This window comes from Boleophthalmus pectinirostris, unplaced genomic scaffold (genome assembly GCF_026225935.1).
Source record: "Boleophthalmus pectinirostris isolate CB_2022bp ecotype Guang Dong unplaced genomic scaffold, ASM2622593v1 HiC_scaffold_17, whole genome shotgun sequence".
Classification (NCBI taxonomy): Eukaryota; Metazoa; Chordata; class Actinopteri; order Gobiiformes; family Gobiidae; genus Boleophthalmus; species Boleophthalmus pectinirostris.
The window spans coordinates 33824783-33849021 of record NW_026571115.1 but is presented as its reverse complement, the minus strand read 5'-3'; the positions used below and the strand labels follow the sequence as shown (position 1 = coordinate 33849021).

At 38.6% G+C, this 24239-nt stretch overlaps 2 protein-coding genes across 2 annotated transcripts in view; one reads left to right on the top strand and one right to left on the bottom strand.

Moving 5' to 3' along the window:
• The window catches only part of yipf2 (Yip1 domain family, member 2), a 15118-nt gene extending 869 nt beyond the window's left edge, over positions 1-14249 (bottom strand). Inside the window, exons 1-9 of the mRNA XM_020927377.2 lie at positions 13993-14249; positions 11532-11596; positions 8588-8742; positions 7782-7862; positions 6964-7051; positions 5891-6007; positions 4649-4815; positions 3436-3618; positions 1-1710 (exon numbers count right to left, since the gene is read on the bottom strand). The exon at positions 1-1710 is cut by the window's left edge and continues 869 nt beyond it. Of these exons, the coding sequence (XP_020783036.2) occupies positions 1615-1710; positions 3436-3618; positions 4649-4815; positions 5891-6007; positions 6964-7051; positions 7782-7862; positions 8588-8742; positions 11532-11562 (918 nt within the window). The 5' untranslated portion in view covers positions 11563-11596; positions 13993-14249 and the 3' untranslated portion in view covers positions 1-1614. The remainder of the gene's footprint in view (positions 1711-3435; positions 3619-4648; positions 4816-5890; positions 6008-6963; positions 7052-7781; positions 7863-8587; positions 8743-11531; positions 11597-13992) is intronic.
• Positions 14250-14883: 634 nt separating this feature from the next.
• timm29 (translocase of inner mitochondrial membrane 29) lies at positions 14884-23503 on the top strand. The gene is made up of 4 exons (XM_020927386.2): positions 14884-15088; positions 18420-18577; positions 20364-20702; positions 22633-23503. The coding sequence occupies exons 1-4, from the start codon at positions 14971-14973 to the stop codon at positions 23428-23430; spliced, it is 1413 nt and encodes a 470-aa protein (XP_020783045.2). The 5' UTR covers positions 14884-14970; the 3' UTR covers positions 23431-23503.
• Positions 23504-24239: the final 736 nt, after the last annotated feature.

Here is a 24239-nt window from a genome sequence, read left to right as displayed (position 1 = left end):
CGCAATGGACCGTAAACATTATGTTGACAACCAACATACCAACAAGTGGCCCAAAAGGAAACATACAACATGCCATTCTTTGATAAGATTTCAGAAGAAAAAATAAATAAAACAAGATTTTAAAAAGGATCTGTGTGTGTGGAAAGTGCCACAAAGATTTGAAGATTTTTTTTGAAAATTTAAAGAAAGTAAATAACATCTTTTCCAGGTAAGTATGACTAAACTATAACATACAGAGATGATTATTTTCAATACTGATCTAAAAAGGCTCAACAATAGAAATTAAACCACTGACTGTTCAAAAGCTGAGACTGTTCAAAGCGCTGAGAAGCCGCTGGTTTCTGTTTCCTTCTTTTTACTGCTGAAAATCCTGAATCCTAAATGTACGGCCCGGAGTCTGAATTTTGTAAGTAGTACAGAGCAGGGGGCGGAGATAGGGGGTAGGTGAAAACTGACATTTTCCGATATCAAATATAGGACAATAATACAGAATTACCTGAAATGTCAGCGTGAGTAATATAAAACACATTAAATAATTATAATGTGGTCAATATTTTACATAAGACGTCCTCTTTAAATATTCAGTTTCTTCAAAAAATTGGTGAAAAGGTCCTAAACCTTTGTTCCGTTCACAAATGATGCAATGAGTAAACGTTTTTATTAGTCTGTCTACATATCCAAAGCTCCAAAGCCGTAGTAGTAGTAGTAGTAGTCGTAGTAGTAGTAGTAGTTGTCCTCACCAAAACTTCTTGACTGCCTAAGAGTCTGGCAGTTGTCTGATTCATAGAACCATAGTTACAAACTAAAAAGTGAGAAGTTTCCAAAAAAAAATAAATAAAAAAATTTGTGAATTTAAAAGGTCCTAAATCTTAATTTCACCCACAAATGACACAATAAGCATTTTTATTAGTTTGTCTACATCTCCAAAGCTCAAAACGCTCTGTTCCACCTTGTGATGTCATGAAGCTGTAGTTTAAGTCAACAGCTCCTTTTACCTTTTTGTTCAGTAAATATTCAAGGGCTGAAATTTTTCTAGTGATTCTGATGAAGGCGTGTGGAGTTTAAAAACACGGTGGAGCACTTCCATGACATCACAAAATGAAACAGAGGGTTTTCCGTTTGGGAGAGGAACATGAAATATTCAGGTTTGTGTGTTAAACGTGTGTAATATGGACCATTTAAGTGATCAAGAAGCATTTTCAAATCTAAAAATTAACTCCTCAAGAAATTAGTTGCAGTGACCTGAATCCCTGAATCCTGGTTGAGTTCTGGTTTAGTCCATGAATCGCTGCTGGAGAACTGAAGGGTTTCCAGGTCACCAGTTCACCAAAATACAACAAGTCAATTCATTTCACTGAGGGAAGATGAAGAGTGTACAGCAGATAAAAACACAAATTCTTCTGAAGTTTGACGATTTACTTGAGTTTACTTGTTTCTCAACATTAAATTAAACCAACAGGACAAAGCACATTCTTCACCATCAGAGTTATTGCAGTCATTCACAGTTTTCCCTTCAGTCTACAGCAAAGAGTCTGTGTAGAGTCCAGAGACCAGGCTCAGACCAGGCTCGGCCCAGGCTCGGTCCAGGCTCGTCCCAGGCTCGGTCCAGGAGGCTCAGTGGGTCCTGGTCTGGTTCAGGGTGTGGGTCTGGATCGGGGCGGTGGTCGGGTGTAGAGGAACGATGTGCGAAGCCGTCTGGAAGAAATACATCTAAAACAGACAAGAGAAGAAAATGTCGTGAGAAGCAAATTGCAATTCGATGATAAATTGTATTTCACAAACTAAACAAATAAAACAAAAATCATAACAGTTTAATTAAAATATGTCGGAAAAGTAGTCGCCAGACCATCGTATAACGCCGATGCCTTCAAATCTTTGTGGCACTTTCCACATATACAGATCCTTTTTAAAATCTTGTTTTATTTATTAAAATTCTGACTCCGGGCCGTACATGTAGGATTGAGGATTTTCAGCAGTAAAAAGAAGGAAACAGAAACCAGCGGCTTCTCAGCTTTTGAACAGTCAGTGATTTCATTTCTATTGTTGAGCCTTTTACGATCAGTATTGAAAATAATCATCTCTGTATGTTTTAGTTTAGTCATACTTACCTGAAAAAAATTTAATTTACTTTCTTTAAATTTTCGCACTTTTCAAATTTTGGCACTTTCCACACACACAGATCCTTTTTAAAATCTTGTTTTATTTAGTTTTTCTTCTGAAATCTTATCAAAGAATGGCATGTTGTATGTTCCCTTCAGGACCATTTGTTGGTAATATTTATGGTCCATTTGGGGATAGAGCAAAGTCTGCAGTTCTACACATTCTTCAGTCAAACTGTAAACTATTCCTTGAAATAAACTAGTGAGCTTCCATTGATGGTTCTGGAGTGGCAAGTTTATTTATTAGTCCTTGGAAAGTTTGAAAGATCTAGTCTCAGGTTATGGCTGTAACTATGGTTCTATGAATCACACAATCATCAGACTCTTAGGCGGTCGGGAGGGATGTAAATTATAATCATACTGGTTAAAAGAATCTGAGTATCATATGTTCCCAGTTTTGTTGAGCAAGATTTTTGTGAGGAAAGTGAGGATTTGAAACAAATAAACGCCCAGGCTATAATTTGGTATTTTACGAAAGACATAGAAGTGAGTGGGTCTATAGGCGAGTTTCATTGTTGACAAAAGCGCGCGTTGCATGCTGGGAATTATTTTGGTCGGTGGCAAGAAACACTAATTCAACATGACGGACGGAGCGAGAAAGCACGTAAAGGGTATTGATCCTGGTTATTTATCCACTCTAATGGCAGAGGACCCAAGACCATTTGACCAGAAATTGGCCATAAACATCGACGGACGACAAATCACCCTTTTTAACCCCTACAGAGCCTGGACCAAACCAAATTTCTGGTCAGAATCGCCAACTACCTGGACAAACATTCACTTTGACGATATCCACAATGACTTGGTGGAAACTCCTGGGCCATTCACAGCAGAAAAGATGAAAACCTCCAAGAGTCTCGATGTGTTGTTGAACTTGTTTGAGTCCACGGTTTGTTAGGATCTTCTACGTTTGCTCTGCGGATGTTTGAAAGTCGTTTAATTCACCGTTAGCGGTTCTTTTCACTCGGAATACGAAAAACACATTTTCCTTCTTCCGTGCTTCTATTTGTGCATCTGATAATGCAGCAGGAATTTACCATTATCAGGGAGAAATACGTGAGGTTACGCACTGTGTTTGACCGTGTTTCTTGCCTCCGACCAAAATATTTCCCAGTATGCAACACGGGCTTTTAATAACAATGACGTCAGCTGAAACTCGCCTATTGTGGGATTATAATTTAAAATTGTGAACAAAATTTTTATTGAAACTGAAATGCAAAGTATCGCTCCATCAGAAATTACTGCAGCACTAAATTCTAGCACTTGAAGCACTGACCTTACAGCCGACGGCCAGCAGGGCGTGCAGAGCCACGATGGTGACCACTGTGGACACGGCCATGGGTTTGGAGTCGTCTCGCACCGCCGGCCAGAACGTCAGCACCAGCACCGAGCCCGAGATCACCATCGCGACCGCCATCAGCGTCCAGCGCAGCCACTCGAACGGGATGATCCACAGAATCTGACCACGGCAAAAATAAAGAGATGTAAGAATAAGTCAAGTCTGTACACCTGTTCATGGCATCTTAGATCTGACTGTTGCTTTGAGGGCTTGAAAATATTTTTGCTGAATATTTGAAAGAAATTTTTAACTGGAATTTCTAAATACACTGAAAATGTATAGGGTCATTCCACGCCAAATCTCCGAATAACTTTTTGACAAGACTTTTGTTCTGACATAAACCAAAGAATTAAGATTTAAATGTGCTTAAAAATTATGATTATGATTATTTGTATTACTTTTCATGTAGTCTGCACTGTAATGAAGCAAAGGATCATGGTATATGTAGTTTGTTTTTTTTTTGTTTTTAGAAGAAGAAAGCAGAAGGACATTATTGTTTTAATAGTTTTGTAAAAGGGGGCGGGGCAAAAAAGCGTTTACTTCTCCCAACTCCTTTTCAGAATGATCGATTTTTAAATTTTTGTATTTTTTAGATAATATTTGTGATTAGTAACGTAAAATAATCGCCTTTACGCATCTGTCGATTACTGTTGGAACATAATGAAATTTATCATTTATGAAATATCCAAAGTTTTTTTTTTTTAGCTATTGCTGCACCAAAACAACAAATTTAAGCAGAGACTTGTAATTCGATATATTGTGTTGACCCACAGTATTATTGTGAGACTTTTCACAATACGGTATCACGATATTTCAGTTATTGTTACATATTCAGAAGAAACATTTCCAAACATCTTCACGGTTGGTGACGTCAGCGTGAACAGAGCCTATTATTTTGAGTCAGTTTTCATCATTTCCCCGCTGACTGACAACTCCGAGCACACTGGGTACATGCGATCAGAAGAGACGAGACAGCACATACGTCTGCAGTCTTCATTTTACCGCTGATCACATTTACTTCAGTGGGTTTTATCACTGTCGGTCGGTGAGCCCAGTGTCGGGAACTACACCGGAAGTTGTAATCGCTTCCGTAATCGTTTCCAAACATCTTCCTGAATAGAGACAATTATTCTGTTTTGTTTGTACTCACAGACGTGGGGATGTAGATGAAGAGGGAGTAGCCGTAGACACACACGGTCTCCAGGAAAGAGTAGCCTCCCACCTGCCTCTCCACGCCCTGTCTCCAGCTGAGGAAGCCCCACAGGCCGATGGGCACCAGCCACGCGTACAGGAAGATCACGACAGACGCCACCGTCACTGCGGAGACGAACGAGACACACCGACATTTACGCTCAGGGGTGTTCAGTTCTAGTTTAGTCCTGGTTCAGTTCTGGTTTAGTCCTGGTTTAGTCCTGGTTTAGTCCTAGTTCTATTCTGGTTTAGTCCCGGTTTAGTCCCGGTTCAGTCCCGGTTTAGTCCCGGTTCAGTCCCGGTTTAGTCCCGGTTCAGTCCCGGTTCAGACTTGGTGTAGTCCTGGTTTAGACCTGGTTTAGACCTGGTTTAGACCTGGCTTAGACCTGGTTTAGACCCGATTCAGTCCCAATTCAGTCCTGGTTTAGTCCCGAATCAGTCCTGGTTTAGTCCCAATTCAGTCTTGGTTGAGTCCTGGTTGAGTCCTGGTTTAGTCCTGATTTAGTCCCGGTTCAGTCCCGGTTCAGACTTGGTGTAGTCCTGGTTTAGACCTGGTTTAGACCTGGTTTAGACCCGATTCAGTCCCGATTCAGTCCTGGTTTAGTCCCGAATCAGTCCTGGTTTAGTCCCAATTCAGTCTTGGTTGAGTCCTGGTTGAGTCCTGGTTTAGTCCTGGTTTAGTCCTGATTTAGTCCTGATTTAGTCCTGATTTAGTCCCGATTCAGTCCTGGTTTAGTCCTGGTTCAGTCTTGGTTTAGACCTGGTGTAGTCCTGGTTTAATCCCGATTCAGTCTTGGTTGAGTCTTGGTTTAGTCCTGGTTCGTCTGTTTTAGTCTGTGATTTATGTTCTGTAGGTGATTATAAACGTTGTTAATGTTAATAACATGATTCTTCATAATTTTGAGTAAAAAAAAAACAAATACAAACAAACAAAACAAACAAAACACAAAATTCTCACTACGTTACTGTTTACGCTTAAAGACTCAATATTACACTTTAAACCAAGTTATAATCCAGCTCCCTCCTCAAAAACAGACCGGGAGTTATGTTTTGTTTCATTTACACGTTTCAGTAACTCTGTGTAATTGGACTTTTTACAGGGCCTGGAAGAGATCCCTAAATGACTCAAACATGCACGGATGACGTCCAAAACCTCTTCAGGCGTGTTTTTGATGATTGTGTCGTCTTGTTGTTCGTTTACCTCTGTGGAACTGTGGCGTGTAGTGATAAGCAGGATTCCCTTTCTCGATGAGGAACGTGGACAGGTTTCCGCTGATGGCCACAGTGAACACCAGAGTCACACAGATCCAGAACGGACCTGCCGACGCAACACACACACACGCACACGCACACACACACACGCACACACAAACACAAGGATATTACATTGACTTACATTCATTTCTGACCTTAAAATGCTTATTACATTTCATTAAAACACAGTTAACATCATTATATTTCATAAGACAAATCCAAAAATGCTCAAGTATGAAAATGTTTAAATGAAGATATAAAGAAATAATCATAGTTAAGTGTGCAGAAAAAGGAATTTAAGTTAATATGTCATTTGAATGTGTCTTAAAACTGTTATTTATTTTGCAGTTATTTATTTTGTATCTGGAGTAATGTGACTTATTTTCTTTCTAGGAATTCTATCATTGTTTAATAGAGTTTGGCGTTATAAGTACTTTTAACTTCAGCCTAAACACTTTCGGTCCTGATCCATGGGGTTGTAAGTCTGTGTTTTGTTTTGATTGTTTTGTAATGCTGCAAAGTGACCAAATAAATGACTTCTAAAAATGACTCTAAAAGTCTGGCAGAAGGACATTATTGCTTTAATGGTTTTGTAAAAGAGGGCGGGGATAAATAAGTGTTTGCTTCTCCCCACTTCTTTTCAGAATGATCAAATTGTTTTTTAGATTATATTTGTGATTAGTAATGTAAAATAATCGGCTTTATGTATCTGTCGATTACTGTTGAAACATAACGCAATTTATCATTTATGAACTAGCCGAATAAACATTTTATATAAGAGTTGACCAAAAATCTTGTCTAGTTTTCTCTAGTGTGACAATTTTGTTGAGGTTCATAATTGTACCTCCATAACTGTTCCCTAGCAACCAGACTATAAACAACGGACAAAATTCATCTAAATTAACTGTTTTTGACAGTTTTTGATGATTTGATGACAAAAAATACCTAATACCTGCACTTTAATTCTGATACATGAGTGTTTAAAGGTGAAAAAAAAAAAAAAAACATGTTGTACTGTACCGTATAGGTCTGGGTTGCTCCTCAGGTGATGTTTGATGAAGTTTCGTCCTGGCAGAGGCATCACTGAGCCTTTGAGTCTGTCCAGGACCTGCACATCACAGAAAGACTCATGAGCAAGAACCATGTTGTTCAAAATATCTTAACATGGTAGAGTATGTAGAATTTGAAATTAAAATTTTCTAAACATGACCTGTGTTTTAATCCAAATGTACTCTTACAAAGCAACATAAAAAATAAATGATGATGTTACAAATAAACCTGAAAGACTCTCTCTGAACCCCAGCACCTGCAGACAATCCTGAATCAGTGCTAGTGCAGCCTCTACAGGCCTCTACAGGCCTCTACAGGCTGCACGTTGCAAATCATTTAAGACCGAAAAATCCTGTAGCGTGTGGCAGCCTTTAGACACTGGTAACCAAGGTATAATAATAATAATTAATCAAATGTGTGTAATACTCACTCACGTTTTACATGTGGATAAACACACATGACTCTGGCAAATCTACACTCACACATTTCGTAACTACTCCCACCACACTTTTCGAGAAATGTGCTTTTCTGTTGTTTACAATCACGTATACATGATTATTGTTTCTCTATTGGTACAAACTCGAAATAAAAACAAATCAATCAATCAATTAAAACTACACAAGTTACAAAATATCTAGATTTACACATCAAATTTCTTTAAATACGATCCTGATTAAAGCTGTTTCCTGATCGTGTGCAGACCTGGAGGAAACTGAAACAAAGTAGAAAACTGTAGCAGGATCAAGGCTCAGTTGGTTTCAGTCGTCAGCGGTTTGTGCTGGTCGTACCTGTGTGGTGTCCACGTTAAAGAAAGACTGATAATACTCGAACGTCCAGAATCCTCCAGTCGACTTCTGTCCTCCTAAGAGCTACGACACAGAAGCACCATCAAAAAACACGAATGAATGACGTGAACGGAAGGAGAAAGTGTTGGCGAAAGCACACAGACAATCCTTGAATGTTTGTCTTTTTTTAAACAACATTTAACAAAATACAATAAACATTAAAACCAAGACACAAAAACATAAAACAACAAAACTCCCCATCCCTAACCCCCAACACACACACACACATTTAATTAAATAAAACAAACATAATGTGGTAGTGCAGCATAACCACACTGCTATTTATATACTTACATTTATATTTTGCTCAATTTATTATTTAATTTCCCTTTTCTACTCCCTGTGTTTCCCGTTTTTAGTCACGATACTTAACTAATATAATTTTCACCATCATGTTTTACTTTTTACTACAATCTTAAAGCAAAGGTAATTTCTTTTTCTTACATCATTCTTTCTTTTCCTTTTTCTTTTATTATCATTATTTTTATTGATGATTCCTGTTAATTCTCCCTATAAACGCTGAAAAAAGGCCAGAGGTAACAGTAATTTTAGTTGATAAAGTTTCAGAAATAGCTATTATATGATCAGGCGTGCGGATTTTAAAAGAGGCTGTACTTTTTTTTATCATGTAAGAAAGTAAAGAATGTCATTCAGTTACAATTACAATAATCAGGATCTAAATTGGAGGAATGCTTTGAGGAGACCGGATGTTAGGATGTGAGTGTGACCTGTATTCCTCAGACACTCACCTCGGAGCTCTCCTGCTGCGCCTCCTCCTCGTCGGACAGGTCCAGCCTCACCTCCTCGCTGCCGCCCCCTGCTGTCACGCCGTGGTTTGAGGCGGACACGCTCAGAGTCGAGGCCCCGGGGTCGGAGGACAAGAGCTGAGCCGCCTCCTCGAACTCTGCTCCGCAAAACAACAACGGTAAACAGTGAGCAAAAACGTATCAGAGTGAATGAAGCTGGTAGGAGATGTGTTCAGATCTGCTGCTCTTTTGTTATCGCCATAGTAGTACTAATAGTTTTTTATTCAGTCATTTTGCAGCACTACAAAACAAAACAAAACAAAAACATAAACTACAACCCCTTGGATCATGACCAAAGGGGTTTAGGCTGGAGTAAAAAGTACTTATAAAGCCAAACCCTGACATAATTCCAAAAAAGAAAAGCAGCGTACAAACGGCAAGTCTGGATTTACAATTTCACTTGCAACTTGCTGTAAATATAAGAGACAAAATATAAATAAACAAACAATTTAATCCATAATTCATTCATTCCAGAAATATAATGCTTTATACTCTGTTTCAAAGGCTTCTACAGTGTTTTTTAATCATCATTTGTGTTGTTCCAGCCCCTCGAACAAAAATACAATCACTTTTTTAAACTTTTTTTTTTTAGTTCTTATCTTCATTTTTTAAAGATGCCAGATTTGTTTTTGTTTATGGTCGTACAAACTAATAATGATAAAGAAGGCACAAAATGTATGATCATATCAAAATAAAAGGTCATGTTAAAGAAAATGTTAAAGAAAATGCTTAGAAAAAGCATGTGTTTAGTTAATAGTCCGGTTCCTTATATTCACTTCTTAACCTTAGTGGGAGTTTTTTGGGGGATTTGCTAAACTATATATTTTTGGGACTGTGCCTGGAGCCAGACTCTATGTTATGAATAGGATTTTTCTGACAGACAAAATAGCGAAAAAAAAAAAATTCAGGATCATGTGTTGTGGGTTAATACAAACATTTTATGACCAAAATGTCGAGGCTCACAGGAGCAGGTACAGAGAGAGGAGCCACAAGAGCCTAATGTGAGTCAACTGGAGCCAGAGTCAGAAGGAGCCAGAAGAGCCTCCTGGAGAACTTCCTGTTTGTCACACGGCGGCTACAGCGTTAGATCTGTCCTGTCCACTCGTATATACAGTCTATGGTTGTATGAAAGTGATGATGATGATGATGATGTATAAAAATGTCTAATAAAAAGGTTGAGTAATCATATTGTGTCTAAATGTGTTTGTTCAACATCAAAATTTTATGTTAATTTTAAACTCTTTGAGTTTTCTGACCAACTGCATGTGATGTTTATAGTTTGTTTTACCCACATTGTTGATGTATTTCAACAGGATAATAAAAAACAAAAAAAAAAACAACAACATGTTTTTGGAGGAACATGGAGTATTACATGCAAATATTACAATAAAATTGCAAGATTAATTTTTGACCCACTTATACATCTAAGGGTTAATGTGTGTAGGTCTTACAGCGTTGTTACTAGCACCATTTAATTCCCTGACCCTGAAAATGTGGGTTTACCAGTTAAAAATCAACATTTCAACTTATTCAGAGGCTGAGATATTTCTAAAAGCGTTTTTTGGAGGCCATTTAAAAAAAATTCAATATGGCTGCCATATCGACATCTGGGCAAATGCAAACATTGATTTTCTGACTCCATATACTATAACCTTTCCAAAAATATACAGTTTAGCAAATCCCCCAAAAATTCCCACAAGAGTATATAGTGAACCGGACTATAAGTCGTGTTTTACTTGGATCTAGTCTTCTCGGTATTTCTGTAAGATTTGTTTTGTATATTGTTTTTTGAAGTGCACCAAGTTAGTACAAACATTGATATGATCATCTAAGCTGTTCCATAAGTCTACTCCACGTCTGGAAACACACCTGCTTTTAAGAGTGGTTTGCGAGAAATGTTTTTGAAAATTCATTTGACCTCTCAGGTTGTATTTGAGTTAATTTGTGCAGAACAGTTTTTGAATTTTATCTAGGAGCAGGTTGAGTTTCTCTTTAAATAAGATTTGGCATGTTTTAAATTTTACCAGGTGCCCAAATTTCTGTATCTTTGATTGGCAAAAAAAAGTGGATGTGGATTAAGATTAAAAAAATGTTCAGTAAAAGTAATTTATTTTATTTTACACAACGTTGCTTTAAGGAGAAGTAAAACAAGAAGTTATATGTTCCAAGTCATGTGAGTCATGTGTTCCCTCTCCCACAGTGCAGCAGTTATCTTAGTTTTGCAGCACTCGGTCGTAGTAGGAGGAGCTGTAGGTGGGGTTAAAGAAAATGATCTGATTATGCACTTTTACGAAGGCACTATTGACACACCAAAGTCAGGGCATTAAGTAAAAAGCACACGCTACCGGTCAAAAGTTTTACAACGCTCAAATTTTTCCAGCTATTTATTGCAATTCAAGTTGTCCAAGTCCAATGAAGAGATTGAAATGGTACAAAGGTTAAAAAAAAAGAGACAAAAGAGCAAAACACAAGTCCAAGTTCTGCCAAAACTACCTCAGGAAAAAAGAACAACATGGTAAAGCTTGAAAACATGGAGTGTCCAGCAGCACAGTGTCCAGACTTAAACCCCATCGAGCTGGTTTGGGATGAACTGGACAGACCTGGGAAGAACTTTCTGAAGAATATTTGATTTCTGTTGTAAAAAGAACGAGCCACGAGTGTGTTCAGGTGTTATATCTGCCAAAGGTGGACACTTTCATGAATCAAAAGTTTAGAATACGTTTTGGTCTATAAACTTATTTGTTCTATCTATGCTTTCATGTCAGAGTGCAATGACAGAATAAACTGTATAATTTTCAGCAAAAACCTGGAAAAAGCGTGGGGCTCTAAACCTTTGACTGGTAGCGTACATTATTTAATTAGTAAGAAGAACATAGAGCACGTTTACCTTGAAATTGCAGATCATTTGGACTTGCCATGGTCTCGGGGGAAAACAGTTACAACCTCCAGGACCTAAAAAGAGGTTAAATAAACAAAAACGCCTTAAGTAATCAAAGACATGTACAACAAGCCACCTTTATGTAACAGATAACCCAACGTCGTGTAGATAATCTTATCATTGTTGCTGAGATTTTATTACTTATTTTTCTATTTTAGTTTGACATTTACATTGTACATTCACATTTTTACGTCTTATTCGACACGTGTCTCTTGCTGTTTTTTGTTACTTATTTAGACTTTTATAACTATTTACATTTTTTACTCTTTGTTATTATATTATATTGTGATGTGTGAACTAAGGCTGTGCAATTAAACGAATTTTGATCGCAATTTTGTGTCTCAAACAATCTCCAAACTCATATAATCAAGTTGAAACGATTAAAGCTTAACAAAGTTTATTTTGGGATATTTTTTAATATAAATAAGTATATTTATTTTATTTTTTCAATCAGGGAACAGCTGGATATATGCCGTATTTTCTGCATTATAGTGCAGAAAATACGGTATCTTATTTTGGATACATTTATGTTTTTCTATGCCTTGTTTCATGTTCAAAGTACCTATTCAAAGTATATTTTAATTAATTTTATGTTTTATACATCGCAAAACTGCTCTATATTCATATTGATATTTGTAGCCTTTATTTAGTTTTCAATTTGAAAGTTTTGAGTAAATTATCAATAACAAAGGTTTTTTTTTTTTATTGCTTTGTTTTTGTTTTTTTAAAGAGAGAGAAATACTGAATGAATGCATCGTGCAACTAAAAAAAAGTAATAATTTGAATAATCGTGAGTTCAATATTGACCAGAATATTCGTGATAATTATTTTTTCCATAATCGAGCAGCCACTACACAACCCCACCCCAATTTTGAACAAGAACTTTAACCCCTTATGAACAAGAACTTTAACCCTTTTATGGTCAATGAACTATTTCCCCAGTTGGAGAATGAACTAATCTTTATCTACTTAATTACATATGAACTCAGATAAACCCCACAATATGAAATGTACTCTATGTGCCTATTTAATATTATTATTATATTTATTTTTTATTCTCTACTTCACTACTTCACTCTGTCAGTGGCATTAGAGGTCATCAATTTTTTTGTTATTGCCCAACTTGTGTCATGTATATATCTGTGTATCTGCAGTGTTGGGAAGGTAACTTTTAAAATGTAATCCCCTACAGATTACAGATTACATACACCAAAATGTAGTTTGTAACATAATCCATTAAATTACTTAAAGTGAGTAACGTAATCTGAATACTTTGGATTACTTGATTTGCTGTAGAGAAGCAAAGACAGGAATATCTTCACATAAGAAGTTTTGTCTGATAAAAGAAAATGAAAAGCCCAGACTTTACTTTACCGTATTAAAAATATTATTGATAGAAGACGAGGAGACACGGTCCACGCGGCATGGTTTAGTCCTGTTAAATCCTGTTTTAGACCTGGTTTAGTCCTGGTTTAGACCTGTTAAATCCTGGTTTAAACCTGGTTTAGTCCTAGTTTAGTCCTAGTTTAGACCTAGTTTAGACCTAGTTTAGACCTGGTTTTAGACCTGGTTTTAGACCTGGTTTTAGACCTGGTTTAGTCCTGTTAAATCCTGGTTTAGACCTGGTTTAGACCTGTTAAATCCTGGTTTAGACCTGGTTTAGACCTGTTAAATCCTGGTTTAGACCTGGTTTAGACCTGGTTTAGACCTAGTTTAGACCTAGTTTAGACCTAGTTTAGTCCTGGTTTAGACCTAGTTTAGACCTGGTTTTAGACCTGGTTTTAGACCTGGTTTTAGACCTGGTTTAGTCCTGGTTTAGTCCTGGTTTAGTCCTGGTTTAGTCCTGGTTTAGACCTGGTTTAGACCTGGTTTAGACCTGGTTTAGACCTGGTTTAGACCTGGTTTAGACCTAGTTTAGACCTAGTTTAGTTTCCTGGTTTTAGACCTAGACCTGGTTTTAGACCTGGTTTAGTCCTGGTTTAGTCCTGGTTTAGACCTGGTTTTATTCCTGGTTTAGTGTCCGGCAATGAGTGGAATTATGACAAAAGAAAAAAAAAAAAATAGAAAGAAAAATCCCACCGTGTAATCTACTTATTTCAACAAAGTAAAAGTAATCCAATTACCACTCATTAAAACAGTAACTGTAACTGAATACAGTTACTCATAATTTGTACTCTGATTACATAACTCTAGTACATGTAATCTGTTACTCCCCAACACTGTGTATCTGTAACTTAATAATAATAAAAAAGAGCAGCTCTACTGTGTTTCTCTAAGTCTAAATCTAAACACATTTTACAATCTCAATACAGTAAGAAAGCCTAAACATAATAATATCTACAATTTAACACGTCCTGGCTTATTTTAGCAGAAAAAAAGCTTTAAAAATATGATAAACAAACATAGGTACCTGTCCCTCAGTGTAATGATGACAGCTCAGACTCAGGTGTGACAGCTGGCCTTGTGGACCAGGCACAGCCGCGTGTTCTGCCGCATGTATTAAGATGATACGGACATAAATCGCTGCTTACAAAAAATATAATAACATCCGATTCACAAAAGAAAACAAAAATCCGGGTAAATTTAATAAAACAACTCTCTACCCGATTTATCCGACACGTACCGTCACTGGTCAAACTGTAGTTCCGGTACACGTCACCGCGTAAACAAAGCCGTCACGTGCATCCTGTCAAATAAATTTCGTTTTTATTTATTATTATTATTATTATTTTAACTGTGTATCGTACGTTTATATTCACGCTGGGTTATTTTTGTCGGTCATGCATCAGTAATATTATATTTATTCAATTTTTTAGATTAACGTAAGATTAACGTAATATTGACGATTTTTTTTTTTTTTTTTTTTTTTTACTTTGTATTGTACGTTTATATTCACGCTGGGTTATTTTTTTTGGTCACGGATCAGTAATTTTATATTTATTAAAATTTTAGATTAATTTAATATTGGCTAGCTACTTTTTTTTTAGTATTTCAAACCACAGACACAAACAAAAAGGCAACACACAAAGATCACACCTAAACAAACAAACAAAAAACAAACAAACAAACAAAAAACACAATTGTAAGGAAAAATAAATAAATAAACGAAAACACATTTACGAAAAAACTAAGGGGGCAGTTCTAAAGCTTCTAGTCAATGGAACAAATCTACATCGTTCAGAAACAACAAGAAGCTTAAAAAAAAAAAAAAAAAAAAAAAGGATACAAGAAACCCGGCTTGACTCGGTCCTTTACTTTTGCCGGTTTGTTTCTCATCGGACTGTTACAGAAGGAGGACCTCTCTCGCCATTTTGGTCCCATGTGACCGGCCGCCTTCGTGATGCTGCGGGGGTGATGAAGGTGACCGGAGAAGCTCAAATCCGCTGAAATGGCCTCGTTTCGTGCGGTGAGGAGGGCGCTGTGTACCGCGGCAGAGGCGGCCCCGGCCCCGGCTCCGGCCCCGGCCCCCGTGAGCCGCTGGGAGAGGTTGAAGCAGAGTAAAGCCGGTGAGAAAACTGAACTCTCGTGTGGGAACTTGTGCCTGTCACTGTCACTGGACTAATGTGCATTTGACAGCAGCAGGAGCCCAAGAGATAAATATACAGCAATATCCAGACTATTATGATTACAGTAGATTAAATTATTACTATTATTATAAGAGTAGTGTGATAAGACTGTACAAAATAGGAAGGGTGTAAGAAAAAAATCGGTTCAGCGATATATCGTGATTTTTCGCAAAAATTCATTAGTTACATTCACTGTTTGCATGATTTTTTACAATTTCATAATTATATTTACACAGTTGTGTTCTTTTGAAGGCGTAGTTGACTGTTTTATTAGAAGTAATTACTGATAAATCGCAATATACCATCCATTGTTTTAGTATCGAGATATGTCGTGATATATTGTGTCTGTATGTGGTGTAAAACTCTGGAACAGACTGGATACACGTCTCAAGCAATGCCAAAATATCCATAAATTCAAGTTGTTATATAAACATATGGTTTGGTCACAGTATATGGAGAGTGGGTCATAATATTGGAAAAATACTGCCTCTGTAACGCTGGTTTATGTTTGTTGTTTCTTACCATTGTCTGTTTCCTTAACTTTACCATTGATGGTGCACTTATGTTGTACTACCAAGCTATAACAGTGACTCTTGTCTGCACTTGTAAATAGTTCATATAGTTTAATTCAAAATGTCTGAAAAACGCAAAATAAGATCATTGTGTTAGATTATGAAGAGTAGGGGTGGGATTAAATAAGTTTTCTTCTTCCCACTCCTTTTTGGGCAAAATAGTGATAATAATAGTTATTAGTAGTTGTTGTTATTTTCCTTTCTATTATGATTTCACTTATGTCATATGTTCCATTGTATATAAATGTAAATCTTTACTTGCCCAAAATAAATGCATAAAAAAAAAAATAAAATAAAATATTGAATCGTGACATGCGAATCATGATACGTATCGTATCGTCAGACTCAAGGCAATGCACACCCCTACAAAATAGCGTCATAGTTGGCTAAGTGATTTCCTGCTCACTTAAAGGAACTGTATGTCCGATTTTAGTTTTAAATTTCACAAACTTGACCTTTTCTATCATCATATTGTATCAAATCTAACTTTTACAGACAACATTTCTTTTGTTTTCGTTCAAAAGACGATTATCCGATCAGAAATCAGACAGATCCTCACACGAGTCTCTTGGTTTAAACCTAAAATGCTTCTCTCTGATCTGATCTGGTCACGAGCTAAAGCCCAGCACCTTTAACCCATCATGAATCAGTGCTAGTGCGGCCTCTGCAGCTCAGGGAGGGAATTCTGGAGGTTCTGAGATTTCACATGAGGCCTGAACACAAACTGAGAATGAGACAAACTTGGACTTGTCTCTGTCTGCAGGTGAAGACTCTGGGGACACAGGGTCAGATGTGATTGTAATTTATTTTCTTTAGAACAATAATGAGGAGAGGGAAAGTCTTGATGTTTGTTTCATGAGGAGTGACAGAAGGTTTAAGTTTACACACGCACCTGCACAACTGGCATTGCTGGACCAGTTAAATATGTAAACTGTGCTTAAAAAATGATGGATGAATGAATGAATGAATGTTTATTCGGACAGTAATACATAGAACATAAATAAAAAATGTGAATACATAGATGTAACACAAAAAGTAACTATTTCTATTCTATAATAACAGGCAAAATAAATGTTACGCCGAATTTTCCTTGTGTCCGAAAAAGGAGTGGGAGGAAGTAAATACTTATTTAACCCCACCCCTTTTTTCTACCGTCCCAAATTAACAAAGAACACATATAGACTTCTCATTTCCTGTACAATATAAGCAATAATTGCACAGTACCTGCACTGCATTACAAATCTAACAACAACAAATGTATGTATATTATGTACACAGATATAGTACACATCATATACACAGATATAATATTTACATACCTACATACACATAATATACACATGTACATACCCGTGCATACATATATATACATATATACACCCATATACATATACATACACATACATATACACTAAGCACTAATTTCTTCAGCACAGTATTTTGAAATCAAAATATCAAATAATGTTGATAGACTTAGATTTGCATTAATAAATGTACAATGGGAAGGAGCAACCCGTGCCCATCCTCACAGGTGTGGTCTAATACATATGTAACAGAACCTGGGTTAATAATATATGTATTATGTAAAGCTCTGGAGACGCAGGGTCAGGTGTGAGTGTAATTTATTTTCTTTAGCTCAATAACGATGCAGGCCACATACAGTTCCTTTAAGAAGTTTGATGTCTAGTAAACTGTACTGGATTAATCAGCTGATTTTATGGCTAAGCGTGTCAGGATAAAATACTGTGTGGACAAATTGTTCAGTAAATGAGGGACAGAACATCTTGTGTGTTTTTAAGGATTAAGTATTGGACATTCTCTTCCATTTTCATACAGAAATATTACTTGAAATCTATCCTTGTTTGAAAGATTTATATCCATTCCATTTTCTTCCGCTTATCTGTGGCCTCCCAGACTTCCCTCTCCACACAGACACTTCCTCCAGCTCCTCCAGGGGGATCTTGACGCGTTCCCAGGCCAGCCCAGAGACATATTTATATCGAATTATAAATAATTTGCCAGATTTGTTATATTTTGCATATATTGAAAACAACATTCAGAATATTATTGGTAGGGGTGTGCAAAAATATCGAAATATCAATATATCGTATCGTTTAATGTGATGATACAGTATCAATATCATGGGCTGCTGTATCGATCTATCTCAAAGAGTATTTTTGGGTGTATTTTACGAAATTATTTTGTTACGGCTACAGTTTTGTTGCTTGTTTAGAGGAAGGAAACTCATTTATGTGACACATTTTCACTGTTTTGATGATTAAAATGTTTATGTTTCATATGAACTTTGCACAAGAAGTGATTTAACACTTAGGACTTTTAGTATCACAGCCGCGATTTAGCCTTTTAGTTTTTTATTGAACAGTATCGAATCATTTTGAAATGTATCGTATCGAACTGAAAGTGCACTGTATCGAGATGTATATCGTATCATGGCCCATGAATCGAGGTGTGTATCAAATATGCAACTTCTTAATGATACACAGCCCTAATTATTGGTATTTCATTATATTGCACACCAATATTTACAACTAAACCTGTTCATTTATTCTTTTCAAATCTGTTCATCACAGTGATACGGTCGTGCAGCTTCTAGAGTCTTGTTCCTTGTTGCTATTTGATTGTTCACCACCAACTCTCAGTACTTGTTGTTGTGATGTTATCTGTGTTGTGTGTTTCAGGAGTGTGGTGCCGCAGTCTGCTGTCCGACTACAAAGAGGCCTGTCGGGAGGCGGTGGTCGGGGCCAAAGAGCGCCCGCTCAAAGCCTCTGTGTACCTGGGCCTCCTGGGGGGAGCGTACGCCTGCTTCTCCACCAAACCCGACCAGTTGTCCTTCCAGGTAAAGACGGGACGGTGTCAGGCAGCTGGTTTCGTTAATTATTCCCTGATGTCAAATGAATAGATAAAATTTTAAAGTCTCAGTTTGTCATGAGTCTGATGATAGAATATGTATTACAATACTTATGTCGCAGTACGATATATCGCAATACTATCACGATACTAGGGATGGGCATTCGATAAAATATTCTTAATCGATCGTCCGGAGAATTAACGATCGATTATTGATTAATCATTCATGTTTTTATATTAAAATGATCATTATTATTACTACTAATCTGCATAAATAAATTCAACTTTACGACATATAAACCGTAACGACTCTAGAGCCACATCAGCCCGTTTGACATTATAATGTGTTTAATGCAGCTTTGTGCAAGTCTCACAGAAACAAAACTTAAAACCACATGGCTCATTTGCATAAACTAAGCAAAGAAACAAATCTGCTCTTGTGTCGCTGATGTGGTTCAAATTCTGTCGGATTAAAAGACATGACTCAGTGGAATACAGGTTAGTGTGACCATATTTGCGTTTGTCAAAACCAGGACACCGTACGGGGGGAGGGAGGTGGGGACTCGTCATCGACATTGCGCGACTCTCACCTGGCAAAAGTTTTTCATGTTCGTCGGTGTCCTGGTGCTTTGAGGTCCCTGGCACCGCCACTGGACACCGGATCATATGTGCTGCTTTATACACTGTGCACAAGGTCTCCCACTTGTCTCGACCAGGACGGAAAGCGTGGAATTTCTTGTACAAATCATCGTTAAATGCGCATTTGTGCTTCGGCGTGTTGCAGACTGACCGACTGTTTGTGTCTCGCTCCTTCTAAGTGCAGAGAGCTATGAGAGACGCTCAGTTTAATGATTGATTATCGATTAATCGACTAATCATGCCCATCCCTAATTTTCAAAACTATAAAAGGTAACATGGTGTAGGGATGAGCATGATTAATCGATTAATCGATAATTGATCATTAAGAATTTCATCGATTACGTTCATTTTAATCGACAAACTGAATGTAAGTTGCTGTGCGTAACGTAACCTAACAGGTGTGTACATGTGTCTCTGCACTCGTAAGGAGCGAAACAGTCAGTCTGTAACGTACCGAAGCACAAATGTGTATTTAACGATGATTTGTACAAGAAATTCCACACTTTCCGTTGCGTTTGGGACGAGTGTGAGTCCATGTGCACAGTGTATAAAGCAGCACAGATGTTTCGGTGTCCAGTGGGAAAAAGTTTTTCCAGGTGAGAGTCGCTCAATGTCGATGACGAGTCCCCACCTCCCTCCCCCTGTACGGTGTCCTGGTTTTGACAAACGCAAATATGATCACACTAACCTGTATTCCACTGAGTCATGTCTTTTAATCCAACAGAAGTTGAACCACATCAGCGACACAAGAGCTGTAGTTTTATCTTCACTTAGTTTATGCAAATTAGCGATGTGGTTTTGAGTTTTGTTTCTGTGAGAGTTGCGCAAAACTGCATTAAACACATTATAATGTCAAACGGGCTGATGTGGCTCTAGAGCGGTCACGGTTTATATGTCGTAAAGTAGAATTTATTTATGCAGATTAGTAGTGCAGATAGTAATAATAATGATGATAATTTAAATATTAAAACGTTAATGATTAATCGATAATTGATTGTTAATTCTTCAGACGATCGATTAAGAAAATTTAATCGAATGCCCATCCCTAACATGGTGATCTAAATATGTGATGTCTTACAGTTAATACCCCATAGAAGATTCATACCCCCTCTTTAATGTCCCGTGTCCACTTCCAGGCCGCCCTGCTGGACCGCTCTAACCAGCTGGCCCTGCTCTCCCCCTGGATCCGCAACGGCGCGTCCGACCTGCACGTCCAGAACCTGGTCAAGCTGAGGAACCAGGGCTGCCTGCGCCACCTGAGCCTGGGCCTGTTCTCCGTGGTGTACAGCGCCGACTTCGACCCCCAGAACGCGCTGTACGAGGCCGCCTGCCCCGACCTGTCCGTGCCCTGGAGGGAGCTGCCCGGCCGGGTGCTGGACGTGGGCTTCGTGGGGCGCTGGTGGGTCCTGGACAAGAAGATGGAGGATTTTGACGTGAACGAGGCGGAGTACAAGCATCTGCCGGCGCACATGCAGGTGAGGAGAGGGAAAGTCTGATGTTTGTTTCATGACGAGTGACAGAAGTTTTACTGACACACACCTGCACAAACGTCATTACTGGACCATAGAAAATATTACACTAAAATGATAATGTTGATAGACTTAGATTTTCAGTTACTAAATGTTCAATGGGAAGGAGCAACCTGTGCCCATTCTTGAATGTATGGTCTAATATATACGTAACAGAACCTGGGTTAATAATATATGTATTAGTGGTGTAACGGTACATGTATTCGTACCGAACCATTTCGATGCGGGACGTTCTGTTCGATGCAGGGCTAGGCATGGATGAATTTGCGCAATTTGTGTGTTTACATTAGATTACTACATGTGCAACTACACAGAAGGCTCGGCTCTTTAATATCCACGAAGGAACTAATCCGTGATTGGGGTGGCAGTGCTTCACGACAATTGCCCCTCGTCTTGACTACGTCCCTCCGAACCGCGTGAATCCTCGCGGAACTATAGTTGTCGCGGCCCGGGCCTCACTTTCGCCAGTACAGAAACTTTATAGGCAATTTATAATACAATGGTATCTAGATAAAGAAAACCAGACCATTTTCTCAGCTTTCCCAGATTTTGTCAGAATAACAAACTATCACCAACAGAGCCCAAAGGAAGTCGTCATCCGCAGGTTTCCAAACGTCTTCCAGTTTTGTGATCAGTTCACCATTTTGGTCATATGATTTTTTTGTTTTTATTGGTTTCATTTTTTTCATGTATTATGTTTTCAATGTTTTTATGTGTTGATAGTTATGAAAATGACTTAATTTGGTAATTTTTATGTGTTTCTAATGGCCTAAATGCATTAAACAATCATTCTGCAGTGTAAACACCTACATATGTCACTACTGATTATTACATTATATTCAGCACAGGTCTACAATAGGCTCTATTCACGCTTACGTCATAAACCAGGAAGACATTTGGAAACATGCAAAATGACAACTTCCGGCAGGTTCTGTTCGCAGTAGTAAGTCGATGGATCTGTAATAAAAACTGGATAAGCCTGTCCCCTTCTGTCCTGGCTCGAGACAGACTAGTGGCCGCTCCAGGTTTTGCAGCTCCCGGGAGTTTTGACCCAAAAAGAATTCTCCCAGAGACTGCGATGCATTTTTTGGGAAATCAAACTGCCCGTGTTCAGCTGACAGAGCATCCACAACTTTCACAAAGGTCGGATTTTGTAGATATTCTTTTATATTTTCACAAGATAAACTTTTAAAAAATTTTAAATCCTCAAAGCATCTAAAAGTTTGCTTTGTAGGCCCCGCTCTGAGCCCGCTCTAGCGCTGCTCCAGCTGCTCTCGCTCTGATTGGTCCAAATGCTCCATGCCGTGCACGTTACAGACATCAGGATGCTCGCCCGGATTGAGGAAGTAAATTTGGAAGAGAAAATTATTTTTGGACCCATGCGCCAATGAGCACAGGCCAGTGAAAACAATTTTGGGTTCACCTTCCAGGTTTTATTATAGTTCTGTGGGTAAGTTTGAAAAATAGGAAAAATTTGAAAATGTCCCAGTTTCCTTCATCTCCATGTCGTTGTAGTGTTCTGTTATGTTCGGCTAAACAACAATTCCAACCATACCTCAGTTTTCATCATTTCCACACTGACACAACTTGATTAGAATAGATGAGGCGCCAAATTCTAGATGATTCCAAACAACAGATACGTATACAGTCTTCATTTTACCACTGATCACATTTACTTCAGTGGGTTTTATCACAGTCGGTCGGTGAGCCCAGTGTCAGAAACTACACCGGAAGTTGTCGTCGCATGTTTCCGAACGTCTTTCTGGTTTGTGACGTAGGCGTGAACAGAGCCTATACGTCTGTTATGCTTCATTTGTGCTCTGACTCAAACCGACTGCGTGCATTTACCCGTCTAACATCTCTCTCTGACCTGCAGGCCACAGCGCCCCCCGGTGTGAAGGAGGTGGAGCTGAACGAGAAGCTGCACAAGGACTCCTGGCTCCCCGTCGGCGTCCACGAGGAGGAGGAGACGCAAGCCGAGAGGACAGGGGACACAGCAGAGGAGACAGACGCAGAGAGGACAGAAGAAAGACCAGAGGAGACAACAGCTGAGAGGACAGAGGACAAACCAGCGGAGACAGCAGCAGAGAGGACAGAAGAAAAACCAGAGGAGACAGCAGCAGAGAGGACAGAGGACAAACCAGCGGAGACAGCAGCAGAGAGGACAGAGGACAAACCAGCGGAGACAGCAGCAGAGAGGACAGAAGAAAGACCAGAGGAGACGGCAGCAGAGAAGACAGAGGACAGACCAGCGGAGACACAAGCGGAGACGCAAGCAGAGACCGAGGACCTGAAGATGGACCACGTGGACACTGCTCACATGGACACTGCGGACATACCTGAGGAGACAGAGGTGGACACTCAAACTGCAGAGACACTGGACTTTAAGCAAGAAGAGGACACGATAGAATACACTCTTATGGCAAAAGACGAGACACATGTGGACATTCAAACGGCAGAGACACTGGACTTTGTGGAGGAAGTAAAGGACCTGATGGAGGACGGACTTGTAGCGGAGACGTTGGACACTAAAGATGAGACACAGGCGCCGGAAGAAGTAGTAGAGACGAGAGGGGACGCGGCGGAGGACATTCGTGTTGTAGAGATGGTGGACACGCCAGAGGACAGCGTCGGTGAGGACGACGTGGAGCAGAAACAGCGGAACAGAGCGTGAAAAACTGATTTATTAATGCCATATCAGCTGAAAAAGTCTAAACTGAAATAACTCAATAAATGTGTTTACTCAAGTTGTTTTTGTTTTGTTGCCTGTAAACAGTGTTGGGGGAGTAACAGATTACATGTACCGGAGTTACATAATCAGAGTACAAATTATGAGTAACTGTATTCAGTTACAGTTACTGTTTCAGTGAGTGGTAATTGGATTACAGTTACTTTATTAAAATAAATGGATTAAATGGCGGTATTTTCCTGTTTTCACATTTTGGGCTATTCCCTTTTTTTTTTTTTAGTATCCAGTAATTCCACTCATTGCCGGACACTAAACCAGGTCTAAAACCAGGTCTAAACCAGGTCTAAAAGCAGGACTAAAGGCAGGACTAAAACCAGGTCTAAACAGGACTAAAACCAGGTCTAAAACCAGGTCTAAAACCAGGTCTAAACCAGGTCTAAACCAGGACTAAAACCAGGACTAAACCAGGTCTAAACCAGGACTAAAACCAGGTCTAAACCAGGTCTAAACCAGGACTAAAACCCAGTCTAAAACCAGGTCTAAAACCAGGTCTAAACCCAGGTCCAAACCAGTTCTAAACCTGGTCTAAACCAGGTCTAAAGCAGGACTAAAGCAGGTCTAAACCAGGACTAAAACAGCATTTAACAGGACTAAACCATGCTGTGCGGACCATGTCTCCTCCTTTTCTATCAATAATACTTTTAAGTCTGGGCTTTTCATTTTCTTTTAGCAGACAAAACATCGTATGTGAAGATTTCCTCATCTTTGCTTCTCTACAGCAAATCAAGTAATCC